Source organism: Phascolarctos cinereus, unplaced genomic scaffold (genome assembly GCF_003287225.1).
Source record: "Phascolarctos cinereus isolate Bilbo 61053 unplaced genomic scaffold, phaCin_HiC Scaffold_7;HRSCAF=346, whole genome shotgun sequence".
NCBI lineage: Eukaryota > Metazoa > Chordata > Mammalia > Diprotodontia > Phascolarctidae > Phascolarctos > Phascolarctos cinereus.
This window is the reverse complement of record NW_027556180.1, coordinates 85,750,180-85,765,560: the sequence shown is the minus strand read 5'-3', so window position 1 is coordinate 85,765,560 and position 15,381 is coordinate 85,750,180. Positions and strand designations below refer to the sequence as shown.

The 15,381-nt window shown below is 39.2% G+C and overlaps 1 protein-coding gene across 1 annotated transcript in view; it reads left to right on the top strand.

The window, feature by feature from the left end:
* The window catches only part of KIAA2012 (KIAA2012 ortholog), a 162,921-nt gene that overhangs the window by 52,137 nt on the left and 95,403 nt on the right, over window positions 1–15,381 (top strand). Inside the window, 2 exon segments of the mRNA XM_078147661.1 lie at window positions 1,203–1,331; window positions 12,645–12,713. Of these exon segments, the coding sequence (XP_078003787.1) occupies window positions 1,203–1,331; window positions 12,645–12,713 (198 nt within the window).

The following is a 15,381-nucleotide window of genomic DNA, read 5'->3' as shown; positions in this document are numbered from 1 at the left end:
ATCAGTGGTCACATCATAGAATTGGCTTGACCCAAAGGGACTTTAGAGAACGTCATCTGGCCCATAGTGTAACAAAATGACTATTCTTGACAATGATGACGATGATGATGGTGAGGTAATGGTGGTGGTGGAACAAATTTTGGGGGCCCCTGAGGATACATATGCCAGCACTAAGGCCATTCTATAAAGAAGCAACATGGAATAGTACAAAAAATGCTAGAGCTGGGATCAGGAAAAACATGGGCTGAAATCCCGCCTCTAACATTTCCTATCTAGATGACCATAAGGAATTCACTCAGCCTCCCTGAACCTCATTTTCCACAACAATACCCCTGGTACTCATTTGGCAGAATTGTGTTGAAGATCGATGTAAAGTCATTTGTAAACATTATAGTACTATTGTGTGTCAATTATTGTTAAGTTCTGGGCCCTTGAGCTAATCACACCATGTGCCTGTCCCACTTACCCTTCAACATATTTATACAGGTAAAATCTTGGTTAAAATGAAAGTCAAGGGCAGTGTGGTAGAGAAAAGAAAATAAGAGGAGATGTGATAAAAGGGCAGTGTGCAGCCCGAGGAGCCTGTTTGTAGGAAAGGAAAGAGGGGGCACTGTTGCTAGGCAGCCAGTCCCAGTTTTGCCAACATTTGCTTCAGTGACAGGGAATTTTTATAGAACTGCCTCCAAAATCTTCTTTTAAAGCACTAGCTGGTAAAGTTACTTCCCTCTCCTCCTTCCACCCTCTATCTCCCTGAGTCATTAGGCAGCATTTCCCCCAAAACCCATGGCTTGAAGTCATCACCTTGATCCACAGTAGGCTCTTGTCAGCACCCAAAAACATACAACTGTGTGTATGTGTAACTGCCTGCAGGGCTACAAAACATGTTTTTTTTGGTGTGTTTTTGTGTTTTGTTTTGTTTTGTTTTTGTGAATGGGATGATCTCTTGACTTTTCACTCCCTCTGGTATGCTAGTCCTGCTAATTCAGGGACTCTTTACCTGAGGCTTGTGAACTTGGTTGTTCTTTTAAAATATATATATTTTGATGACTGTATTTCAATATAATTTGTTCCCACTACACTTAAAAGTATTATTCTGAGAAGGGGTCCTTAGGCTTCACCAGACTACCAAAGGGGCCCACAACACAAAAAGAGGTTTTAGTTAGAGCCCCTGGGCTAATTAATGCCTTGTGTTTCTTTTCAAGGGAGTTCTCAGGACCCAGCACTTGGAAACATCTTGATGGGGCCTGCTGGAGATATTGTTTGCCAGCCTCTCTTGGGTTCTGTCCAAAGCATAGACCTCCCTCTTCAGCTTGACTTTGCATCAGGTCAAGGTAAGATGACACACTCCAGGTCAGTCTCTTTTTCAAAGGGAAAAATTTTGCCTGTAGCTCCTAAAACTTCCCAGTGATAGAGAGACATCATTAAAATCAGACTAAAGTCAGCAGTTTTCCCCCTCTCACTGACACAGTGCTGCTTCTGTAGCTCAGTGCAATAAGCTAATGTTTGCATAACAAGTTTACTCACGCTGGAGAATCTTGGGAGAGAAGTTCCAGGCCTGGGCCTCACTCGGAGGAGGAGGGGGAGGAAGTCTAATGTACATGGTTGATTCCTTGATGAGAATGATAACGCCCCTTTGGTATTTGCCCAAACTAAACACTGCCCTTCTTTTCTTTCTAGCCAACCTCTAGAATCAGAGGTGGCTAATTGGTAAGCGGGTCAAGTATTCATGTTATGTGCGTCGGTTCACCAGTGTGAATCATCTGGCTCCTGACAGATATGTAAAGCAATTTCTAAAAACCCTTCTGGCATGTTAGCTTATTGGGAAAGGGGATAGCTTATTTTGGGGTTAGAGCAGTTTTGCAAAGCAGTATGCAAAAAATATGAAGGCAGACAGTAGAGTGTCAGATAATAAATATTGTGATGGATTTGCATCAATATGGCCACCAGGAATGTTGATGATAGAGATAAAGAATGCAGTGATCTAGGAGGTTGATGTCATGGCTTTTCAAGTGATGAGAGTCAAGAGAGTAGGATGCTAGATCAAACTTTTTGTCTAGCTGGGTGAACTACAGCAAAGCAAATCTCTCTCGGTCTTATTTTCTCAACTAGATAATTTTTAAAGTTCCTTCTAATAAGTGAGTGAATGAATAAAGTTCCTTCCAGCTCAAACATCCTATTATTTTCTATCATGGTGCATCACATTTGGGTGAAAAGTACTTTCCTGCTATTGAAATAGCCACTTTTGGTCCATGGGGTTCCAGGGGTTCATAGTTAGTGGTTGTTTCCTTTGAATGACATTTCATTTAAAAGTCCGCTTGTATATTCTTTCCAGTCCTTCTATGAATGTGTGCAACTTGACAACAGCTGCTGAATCTTATTCTGCCTGGATTATACCAAGAAATGACTACAAATGCTACTTTATTCTACAGTTTTTAATACTGGTTTCAGTGGACATTCTAATTAGACAGGAGTTGACCACCATCAGCATTACCCAATTGGTATAAAAGCTGGAAAGTAAATGCTGTATCAGTAGTAAGTAGCACAGTAATTTAGGATATTAAAAGCAAAGTCATTCTAGCCAAAATCATCCTTTCTGGTGATGGTCAAAGGAGAAAGGGCAAAGTTTGAGCTACTGAACAAGTTTAAGCCACACTACAAATGGCGGCATGGAGCACTCAAAGAGGAATCCTACAATGATTCACAAAATACAATGACTTGTCGATTGTGAATCATGGTGCAGGGGGAAAAGAACACAGTTGACAAAATAATTAAAAATACAGAAAAGATCTTGCCTCATGACAGTGATGGGCAAACTTGGGTTTGAGGTCAGGAAAAACTTCCTAACAAGTACACCTATCCAAAAGTGGAATGAGTTGCCTCAGGAATTGGTAGGTTCCCCTTCTCTGGTGGTCTTCAGTCAAAGGCTTAATGACTACTTGGTAGGTATGTTGTAATGTGATGTTGTTGTTCTTGTTTCAAGGGGAAGGGAAGAGAGCTGGCATTAAGCTAAGTACTTCACCAACATTTTATTTTATCCTCACAGCAACCCTGGGAGGTAGGTGTTATTATCATCCCCATTTTACAGTTGAGGAAACTGAGGTAAACAGAAGTGAAATGACTTACCCGGAGTCACACTAGTAAATGTCTAAGTCCTGATTTGAACTCAGTTCTTTCTGACTCCAGGCCCAACCCTCTATGCCACTTGCTGCCTATGATACAGGTTGCTCTAGATAGCCATTGAAGTTTCTTCCGGCTCTGCAATTCTACATGATTCTGTTTATTTGATCTATATTGAACTTGCAGTTCACTAAAACCCTCAGGTCTTTTCCACATGAACTATCTATTGTTTGTTTTCGTTGCCCCATAATGTACTTGTACTGGTGATTTTTTTTTAAACCAAGTAAGGAATATTTCACATATCTCAATTAAATTTAATTTTATTCAATTTGGCCTGTCATTCTAACCTGCAAGAACATTTGTATCCAGATTCTATTATCTAATGTATTTGCTATCCCTTCTAGTTTCATAGTATTTACAAATTAGAAAAGTATTTTTGTTGTTCAGTTTTCATCACATCCGACTTTTTTGTGACCCCATTCGGGGTTTTCTTGGCAAAGGTCCTGGAGTGGTTTGCCGTTTCCTCCTCCAGATCATTTTACAGATGAGGAAACTGAGGTAAGCAGGGTCCAGTGACTTGCCCAGGATTACACAGCTAGTAAGTATCAGGTCAGATTTGAACTCAGGAAGATGAGTCTTCCCGACTCGGAGCCCAGCGCTCTATGCACTATGGCGCCACCTAGCGGCCTTAGAAAATATATTATTTATGATTCTATGCAAGTCATTGATAAAAATGTTGAACAGAATGGAACAAGAAAACTCTCTAGTATATACTCCATTACAAATTTCTCTGAGGGTTGATATTAATCATAAGATGATAGATTTAGATATAGAAGGAAATTTAGCCGCCTTTGAGTCCAATCCGCTCATTTTCCATTAATGTCTTTGCTGTTATCCATGATTTTTTAAAGCATTCTCTAAGTGACTCAATGATTATATCCTTACTTTCTTTCAGTGCCCTGAGGTGTAGTTTATCTGATACTGTTGACATGAATTCATTGAGGACAGCCATCTCTTCGTTTATCTTGGGTTCCAACTCCCTGCTAAGAGTTTTTGTTCTCCATATTAACAATTTAGGCTGGAGTTTTGATTTCATGTGAACTATATTCCTATTTTTCTTTACAGTTTCCATTGTTAATTTGTTCCTAAGCTAAGTTTCTGACTTGTCTCTTCAAAAATGCTTCTCTGGGGGCAGCTAGGTGGTGTAGTGGATAGAGCACTGGCCCTGGATTCAGGAGGACCTGAGTTCAAATCCAGCCTCACACACATAACACTTACTAGCTGTGTGACCCTGGGCAAGTCACTTAACTCCATTGCCTAGCCAAAAAAAAAAGCTTCTTTCTTCCTGATAGATTCATATACTAAGTTTTTTTAATGTGTCATTTTCTAGGGGCACAGAATTAGAGGAATCGAATGAATGATCCAAGAATGTTCCAGCTGACCCTAGGTTTTCTTTGACCATTAGAGCAAGAATATGCTCAGTTGATTAGCTTTTTCCTTTTTTTCCTCCTTTTTGCCACTTAAAATAGTGTTTTGGTTGGGAGTCTGTTTAGCCACCCATCCATCTCACCTCCCTTACTATACTTCCTGGGTTCTCTGGGATAGAAGGTCCTCTTTCATTAGTGGGATTGTTGGTAAAATATAGCTTTTCCTCAGGAGCTATCTTCTGAACAGCTATTCTTCCTAACGCCCACACTTAGGGATTTTATATGAAGTTGTTTCTCTGTACCAATATCACCCAACTGAAGTGTGTCATTCTTTCTAAGAAGGACCTCCTCAAAACACTTCTCCAAACTTAAATATTAAAAATTTACATTGTGCTTTATAGTTTCAAATGTGCTTTACATTTATTATCTCATTTTGATGCTCATAACAACCTTGTGAAGTGTTATTATTATTATTGCCATTTTATAGATAAAGAAACTAAAGCTGAGAGAAATCAAGTGATTTGCCCAGGGTAGCAAAGCTAGTATTTGAGATAGGATATAAGCTCAGATCTTTCTGACTCCAAGTCCAGCACTCTATCCATCAATCCTCATTATATGGGTATATCTTTCCAATCTTGGAGGGAGCCCTGATAGGGAAGGCAAAGGGGGGAATTCCTGAGAGCACTTTGACATGGCTCCCTGCTCCCAGTTGTTTCTGGCCACAGACTCACAAGGAATGTCAGCAGATATCACCAACAGAGGACAATTCAGGAAAGACATTTTAGGGGGGAAAAAAAACCCAGCATGACATAGTGGGGCTTAATAGTCAGGAAGACCTGGTTCAAATCCCACTTCTGACACTTATTAACTGGGTGACTCTGAGCTACACATGCTTTCTCTTCACGTCTCAGATAACTCCCTAGGACAAATTGTTCAAATCATAAACAACTTGAATTCCCCATGATAACAAAACCTTTTTATGTGTCTTATTTTGTTTTGTTTTGTTTTGTTTATTTGTTTTCCTCTTGGGGGGGGTGAGAAATGCCTTTATCGGCCAAGAACAAACCATTCATTTACAACCTGGTTGGTTCGTTGTGGGTTTTTTTTTTTCCTTACTGTCTTATTTTGAATGACAAGAACACCTTAATAGAGCTTATGAGAGCTGTGCATTAGGCTTAAATCTGTAAATGGGAATGGCCTGGACCTATCAGATGTGTAATGAATCCTCAAATATTTGAGAAGTCTTGGAAGCATTGTGATAACAAGAGAGCAAAGTAGAGGATCTTTTCTTTCACCTTCATGAAACTTAATGTGGTCACCATGACTCCTATTGGAGGGATCCCCCAGAGTCCTCAGTTCAGAGAGAGATACTTCACTTTGAAGCATATCTCCAAGAGTATCTAGAAGGTAAATGTAGCAAAGACAGTACTCTACTCCAGCAACTTGGCTGAGAATCTAAAGCTATTTCCATGGCATCTGGATTAAAAAAAAAAAAAAAGACAAACATTGAGAGATCAGAGTCTGCCTGAGATCAATTTTTTTAAAAATTAAGAGAACAAAAAAATTAGTAAAATATTTGCTTAAGTTCTACCTCATATATGAGTGTGTGTGTGTGTGTGTGTATTTACACAAATACTTCATTGTCTTTGGGTTTCTTTCTCTCTTAGTTCCATTTCTCCCAATCTTTGGTTATTCCAAGCCCACCTTAAGTTCTATCTCTGCTAAGAAGCTCACTCCAGCCCACAATAACATTTCCCCTCTCATTGCATGAGTTTGTAGTTTCTATGAAAGTGTATAAAGAATGCTTATTATCCAGACTCTGACAGGCAGCTGTATGAACAAACCACTGAACTGGTTCATGAGTATATGCGTTTTGAAAAAACATTGTAGACGGACACTAAACTGGGCCTTGAGATGAACCAGAGGAAGAGGACAGAAAGAAGTGCCTTTGGGAAACTGTGTAGTGTTCTGCCTGTAATGTTTCAATGTTTTGTTTAGTTTTGTTGAATTGGTTTTTTCCTTCTTTTTTATTCTTCATTATACAGCATGGATCTTTGATAGAAAGCGAGGGGATGGAAATAGTGGGAAATATAGGTGATATAAAAGCAAAATATGTCAATAAAATTTTGTTTTTTAAAAGACAATACAAAAGAGAGAGAAATTGTGTGCAGTGTTTTCAATGATTCCAAGCCTCCCCCAAAACAAAAACCTATTGAGATGACTCTTGACTCTATGACTGTGAATCATGGAATACTACAATCTCTGAAAAATCAAAATGTGGGTCATCCAAAGGGCAATGGAGAGACACATGGTGGGCTGCAGTATATTATCATTGACAAATTGCACACAGGAAGTAGGGTAAAAGATATCCTCAAAGAGCCATATGACCAGAAAAGGAGGTGGCCAGTCATGTAGTGAGAGCAAGGGTAAGAGATGAATAGCCTTTGTGCTGTATTAGTATCCTTGCAATGTTAAGAGACCTAGAGGAAGGCCCCCAGCACATTGGGTGGTCCCATTGTGAAGGATTTATGGAAGGACATGGACAAAAGTTGCACAGAATGAGAAGAGTTAAATGGGTCATGATCTAAACCATTGGAGAGAGCCCCACGTCCTCAAGATCATAGAATCATGAAAGGATTGAAACAGCAAAGTACATTTTATCTCCCCAATTAGAATGCAAACTTATTGAGGGCAGAGACTATGTTTTATACATCTTTGTACTTAACATCACCTGTTACTATACCTTGTACCTAAGAGACATACTTCAATAGATCCATGTCCTCCATGTTGTAGGTATTCCTTTTAATGGCACAGATTGCAACTTATCCAAACCTTCTCATCATCTGTAATTTTTAAATATGCCCTCCCATAATTCCTTTATAGAGGCTCTACCCAATATGTTGGAGGGATTCTTTCAGACCTTTTAAATTTATATTTATTGAGTGCCAGTGAAAGACTTGGATTGTCCATCTGTTATCCTTTACTTTATATCCAATCATAAATTTCCTCAATCATATCTTTTACACCATTCATTGCATATAAGTTAAAATTAATAATGCACCATAGCCTAGTTAGGTCTATTCGGCACCTCTTCATTATCCTTTTAGTGACTCACAAATTTGATTTTTCAGTTTCACGGTTTCCCATGATTTGTAGCCATTTAGCATTACTGGCAGAATATTGGCATTAAGGATATATATTTGTCTCAGGGAGCAGCTTGGAATTGTTAAAAGCACTGCACAATTTCCCAAATGCAATCCAGCTTGCTCCATTTCATTATTCACTTCCGGCCCCAGTTCGTTGTCCATCTGCAGTATTTGTCCAAGATATATGTACTGAGGGACTCACTCAGTAGGCTGCCTATACAACTGCATTCATAGTCTGAATGACATACATTCTTCAGCCGTTAGTTTTTACTTTGTGAATTGTTAGGCTATTCTCCTTTGGGGTGGTCATGGAACTCATTGAGGAGGTCCCATAGTATTCTGGGGGGGAGAAGGAGAGATGCAATCAGCACAGGGTCTAAGAAATCCCTCAAAACACATGTGTTGTTCCCATGATTTCACCAGCATAGAGGACTCCCTCTATTAAACAGATCAGTAACTCATTTGTAACTTCATAGAATTTTGGATAGCCATCCAGTGTAACCTTTACTCACAAAAGGAATCACCACCATAATATAGCTGACAAATGATTATCCAGCCTCTGCTTGAAGACCCCCATGTTGGGCCCGCTGCCTCATTAGGCAGACCATTCCCCTTTTAGAAGGCTCTAATTGTTAGATGCTTCTACTTAATCAAACTTATATTTGCCTCTTTTTCAACATTTACCCATTGCTCCCGATTCTGTCCTTTAAGGATGAACCGAACAAGCCTAATGCTTCTTCCCATATCTGAACACACATTAGGAGCAGCAATATGCAGTAGAAAGTGTGATGAATTTGGAGCCAAATCCCAGTTCTGCTTCTTGCTACCTGTATGATCTTGATCAATTCAATAAACTTCCCTGGGCCTGAGTTTCTTCTATAAAATGAGAGGATTGGGCTAGAAGGCCTTTAAACCCCCTCCTAACTTTAAATCTATAATTTTATGAATACATCTATCATGATCCCCCTAAGTCTTCTCTTCTCCAGGATAAACACCCCCAATTCTCACAAGGCATGAATTTGAGACCCTTCACCACCCTGGTTATCCTGCTTGGTATACTCTCCAGTTTATCAATGTCCTTCCTAAACCATGACTCCCACGAAGAGTTGCTTGTAGCATTGAGACGTTAAGTTACCTGCCTACAGTCACACAGCAAGTATGCATCAGAGGCAAAATTTGAACCCAGGTCTTTCTAGCTTCATCCTGTCTCTGACTGTCAAATGAAACTTCCTACCTCCCAGGCTTATTGGGAGGCCCCCACAAGGTAACAGCTGTGAAAGTGCCTTATAAAAGTCTAAAGCATTGAAGAAATGGAAAGCATTATCCTTACTAATTGATATTCCAGGCGATACATGGGAGAAAGCATAGTTGCACTTCACCCTTTGGAGGCAGGGGTTCAGTGGCACTCAGAGAGGACCCATAGCTTTGGCACTAATAGCAACCTGTTTGCAGAGTGTCTAGACATTTTAGTCCTTTTTTTGGAAGCTGACCAACTTCGCCACGCTTCCTGAGCCAGAAATCCTCTATTCAGAGGACTTTTCTATCTCCCTTTTCCCTCCCAGTTGAGAGGATTCATCTGATATTTTTTCCCCGAAGTATCCAGCCACTTCTAATTGGGACAAGATAGCAATTAGAGACGTCAAAGAGACAGACTTTGCTCAGCAACTTGCACAGGGACCACAGATTCATTCTTTACGTGGCATGCACAGCTGGTCTCTGCGAGCCAAATCCTCCCAAGTACCAGCAAAAAAACAAAACACACACTCACGAGTGTCACATTCTCCTCCAATTGCCATTAATACAATGTGTTCTCAGTCTTGGGGGTTCCAAAGAAAGTGGTTGAACTTTCATACAGACAACTGTGGTAAATAAGTTTGAAAAGAAAACCCGATAGTGGATTTCTTGGGAGATGGGAGGCAAAGGGCATGACTAGAAGCCGTGAATTGTTTGTGTAACCCTCCAACAGCCTCTACCCTCAACACATACTGAGCTTTCTCTTTCATGATTGTTTTAGCCTCGTTTTCCCTTTCAACCAGGATCACTCAATTCTTTGAGGGAAAATTAACATTCATTATGCAATTTATCTCTCCCCTTTTAATCCAGAATGTCGGTCTCCAAGGTCCATGCTCAATAATTAATGTCTGTTCTCATTTTCCATCCTCAAGAGCATCTATTCTTGAACTGTAGGGTCAACAATTAACACTAATTATGGCTTTTTCTCTCTACAATGCTAGTTCCCAGAATCCCAAGTTAACCCTGTTTATCCTAAGTTATCTGGATGCATGTATATACTTGTGAGCCTGCTGGTACTTAAGATCATTAAGTGATACTCTTTTTCAAGCCCCACCACAGTTAACAAATCAATCAAACACTAACTTTTTTTTCTGGCCTTTTCACTAGTGTATTGATCATCAATACTAGAACGACAAAGGAATGAGTATTTGTAAACAAATTTGCCTGAAAGAGTCAGAATTGAAAATATATCATAGGATTTGGTGATGGAAGGGAACTTAGAATCTTTCATATATCCTTGTTTCATACTTATGTGAATATAAGTCTTATTCCTCTTCCATCCTCCACCCCTGCCCTACCCATCCTACCTCACCCCACAACTACTTCTACCATTACTAGAATGTAAGCTCCTTCAGGCCAGAAATCTTCTTTTTTTTAGCCTTGCACCCTCAGTGCTTCAAATGCTTATTTATTTTTTAATACTGACTTATGATTTCGTGGGCATAAGCAATGCCCATTAAGGAAATATCGTAATAATTTCTCTCCTTTATCATATGCAATTGAATCTGATCCCCTAAGATCATTCACTGGTGTCACCATGCCAAGACTCATGTTCAATGCAGCCATCCCTCCCTGTGGTGCTGCTGGATAAACATTAGGTACATTTGTGGTCATGAAATCTGCAATTTGTTGTAATGCCAATAGGCCTGTGGGATTCTTCCCTTTCTTAAACTGTTCCTGGATCAGTAATTGTTCTATAACTCATTGCCTTTAGAGAGACTGTGTTGGAGGCACAAAGGGTTAAGTGACCTGTCCAGAGGGATACAGTTCGTGTCAGGGCAGGCTTTGAACCCAGGTCCTCCTGATGAAGTATTCTAACCACTCCATCATGCTACCTTTCAATGATTAATAAAAATTTTAATGATTTAAGGATAATAAATATTTATTGAATTGAATTAATACTTTGAATTGAAATCCTTAAAGGGGGAAAACCTTAGAGATCCCTTCATTTTACACAGAAGAAACAAAGAACTTGCGGTAAATGACTTACCTAAGAAGAAATGAACATGATAGCTGTAGGAAGGAGAATGGAGAGATAAGTAGCACCATAGTAGGTAGAGTACTGGGACTCAAGTCAGGAAGATTCGTCTTCCTGAATTCAAATCCAGCTTCAGACACTTACTATCTGTGTGACCCTGGGCAAGTCCCTTAACCCTGTTTGCCTCAGTTTCCTGGAGAAAGAAATGGCAAATCACTCCAGTACCTTTGTCAAGAAAACCCTAAATAGGGTGATGGAGAGTCGGACAAGACTGGAACCATAGAACAACAAGGAATGAGAATAACTCGCACACAAGATATCTACGATAGAAAGGGATAGGGTAGGGGGAGAGAAGCTTGGAAAGAACCTGGCTGTCTTTTTGGCTAGAACTGGACAGCCAGTGTGATTTTCCAACGCCCCCATGATTCTACTTTTCCACCTTTAGTATCTGGACTGCAACTAGAGACTGTGGACACCACATGCCTGTCTATCATCCACAATGAGGCCACTGCTGCTAGTGCTGCTGCCTCATGCAACATCTGCTGTTCAAATTTGTGTTATCTACTCAGATTTTATGTCTGGAATTAACTGTTTAGTGTGCTTCTCCTCATATAAGCTTTTAGCTCCAGGTTTTCACATTCCTAATACTTTAGTTGTCTCTTTCTGGGGGATCGTTAAACAGTGACCTAGAAAAGGTTATTCTCCATGATAGCATCTACAAGTTTTCCAAATGATCTAATTCTTCTCTGGACTGAAAAATCAGTATTTCTGTCCATGATTACTATCCTCCCTTAAAAAGTTTTTTTTGATAATTGATTTATTTATCTTTAGTTTTCAACATTTACTTCCATAAGATTTTGAGTTTTAAATTTTCTTCCCCTCCCACTCCTCTTTTCCTCCCAAGACTGCGTGCAATCTGATATAGACTCTACTAATACATTCATATTAAGCATATTTTCCCATTAGTCGTGATGTAAAGAACAATTAGAACTAATGGGAGGAACCACGACAATGAAGCAATAAAACAAACAACAAAGGAAAAGGAGAGCAAATAGTATGCTTCCATCTGCATGGATGTGGATAGCAATTTCCATCCTGAGTCTTTTGGAGCTGTCTTAGATTCTTACATTGCTGTGAAAAAAATCTAAAATTTTTTTTATTATTTTTTTTTTCAATTAACAAGCATTTCCTTTTTCTCCCTCGCACCTCCCTGCTACAATGGAAAAAAGAAAAAAGAAAAACAAAATCCCTGTCATAATAAATTCCCATATTGGCCATATCCAAAAATCTACAACTCATTCTACATATTTAATCTACCACCTCTCTGTCAGGAAATGTAGCATTCTTCACCATCATTCCTCAGGAATCATAGTTGGTTATCTCATCAATCAGAGTTCTTAAATCTTTCAAAGACGCTCGTTTTATAATGCTGTTGGTGTTCCTTGGTTTTGCTCACTTCCTTCTGAGACACGTCATACAAGTATGCCTAGCTTTGTCTGAACCATTTCTTCAATCATTTCTAAATAGTGCCATAGTGTTCCATTCTACTCATATATTAATGTTTATTATTAATAACTAACAAGCTAGTAATTTGTTCAGTCATTCCCCCCTTTTGTGTATGCATGACAATTTTCACAATACATATCAAGATTACCATTTAATATGCCCCTTTTTTCTTTCCAGAATATCAATTTGTAAATTCAAGTACCAATCTTGGTGAAGCATGCTCAAGTGATCAGCATGTCAAGAAAGGTAAGGTTCCCCCCAGAAAACATATATATGTGTTATCTATAAGCTATTTAGCTTATTTCTAAGGACTTTTTATATTTAATTTAATTTTCAATAAGTGGTTTTTTTTTTCCCTTTCACTCCACCCTCATTGGAATAAAAAGGAAAAAGAAAACATTTGTACCAAACATACATAGCCAAGTAAAACAAATTCCTTCCTTGGCCATGTCAAAAAACGTATGTCTCAGTGCATCTCACTGAAAGAAAGGAGAATGGGTAATAAAGTACTTCTTCATCAGTCCTCTAGAATCATGGTTGATTATTGTTTTGATCAGAGTTCTTAAGTCTTTCAAAGTTGTGTGACTACTTTTGTTATTGTATAAATTGTTCCCCCTGGTTCTACTTCTCTTGTTCAATTATGGACCCAATTCATTGCACATGTGTATTAGCTGTCCATAAGTCTGATTATTGATCCATAAGTTCTAGAAGTCCACCCAAATCCATGTTGTAATCTGAGCAACAAACCTTCTTCATCCACTTTTCCTGTATGGAAAGTCAAGTCTTGGTGAGTGGTGAGTGGTTACAGATCTCTTCTAGGAGCCACTTGGTACAACCAATAAAATATTATCTACATATACAAGCATCTGAAGGATTTCACCATTCAAAGATACTCCCTCCTCAACTTGGATTCTACCCTGGATTTCCTCCATCACAGTGGTGAATACCTCTGGCAAGCATACCTCTCCCTATTTTATGCCTTGCCCAATGTTTATGATAAGAGATTCATTGAACAGGGTTATCTTTATGGTTGTATCTTTTAAAGAACTTTAAATGATTTTGAGTATGGCTGTAAGACATCATGTTGGAAAAGAGCCCATAGGGCAGTGTTTCATCCTCCTAAGTCAAATACTTTTCCATAATCAACAAACAATAAACAAAATGGGATCTTATATTTTCTACATCTTTCAGGCAGTTGTGAAATAGATGTGACCCACTGTTGAATTTTGATTATAAAAGCCAATGTTCATTCCCTACTAAATATTCTCATTGAGGATCAGTCAGCCAGTCAACAAGCATTTATTAAGTGCAAGGCACTGTGCTAAGGATACAAAGAAAGGCCTAATTAAAATTTGGTAACATATGTTTATAATAAATCCAGCCATCATGGTTCCATGACTTCTTCCAGCTCCATTCAGCATCAGGTGAGTAGGAGAAGAAGCAGAAGCAGATGATGCTTGAGACTTGAGCTCTCCTCAGCTACCTCTCTCAGTAGATGACCATACCTTCCATTTTAACAGACTCCTCTAGACACTGTACCTATATGCACAGAGAGACTGGATTAAGTCTTGGGGGGGGGGTTGGCCATTAATTAGAGGGATTAGGCTCGTTCCTATGTTCTTTGGGGGTTTTTAATACCCTTAACCCAGAGATTGGAGGAAAATTACTTAAAACCTTGGTTTGTTTCACATCTAGGGTCTCTCTAAAGGGCAGAAAAGAAGTGTATTCAAGTGTAAATCAGGTTGGGACAGCTGTTTATTTCCTTTACACTGAAGAATTACTTAATACAAGGATTCATAGACATGTATCAACAAAAGCTTAAAACATGAAGCAGTAGCTTAACTTATACCTGCTTTCCCAGGAACTGAGACTTTAGCATCTAAGCATGAAGTAGTTTGAAGGACTTTTCAGTAGTCAATTTTCACCTTAACATTGTACAGTCTAAACAATTCCCTCCAAGTCGATGATGGCCTTGGCAAGTCAAGCCAGAGTTTGGGCTCACCTGGCTTGCTAATAGTTGCCTTCACCAACAAGCATTGTAGTGGATATAGACACCTCCCATTGTGTAGCCAGTACTGTACTGACTGGGGGTTCAGGACCTCAACTCATGGGGCTGCCTCAAAAACTAGATATATCTTTCTCAATATCAATATTCAATTACCTATAATAAGACAAAAACATCCATGCACATACAAAGGAGAGAGGCAACCAGAGGCCTAGGCTCAAGCTCCCTTCACTGAGTCCCTGTTCTAGATGATCTAGATGCATCTGGACATTCTAGATGCTCTGGAAGCAATTCACCATGCTGATGGAGTAGGAGAGGATATCCGTTCCTTATCCCTCATGGGAAATCCCAGAGTTACATTATGTCAGCTAGAAAGTAGAACGGGGAGATAGAAGGTCTGCTTGGTGGCCAATATTATGATTGTATCATCATCTCAAAGCATTGAGCCCCACATATCCCTGGAAGTTATTAGAGATACTCAAACACATCCTTATACATGCCACATGGTATATAATCCCAAATACATAGAAATACACTGGGTTTTTTTCATTCTGTTATGACTACAATAGCTGATACTACCTCCTAAATTTACTCTTCATACATTCCAATTAACTTCCCCAAGGGTGTACTCATCTTTTCTTCTTCTTCCTTTTTCTCCCACTTTTTTTCTTTGCAATTCTCCATGCTTCTAGAAGTTTTTGTTTTGCTTTATATGAATTATGTGTTCTACAAATCCTCATTTGAAAATGAATCTATGCTCTTGGGCCTCATAACTAATCCAGCTGAAAAATTCATTGGGTCCAGTTCACCAAATCCAGGGAGATGATTGTGTCCGAGGAGCATAGACCAGGATGTCTGGGATCCTCTAAGCTCACATTGCCTCCTACATTTGCAGTGAACTATTAGAGC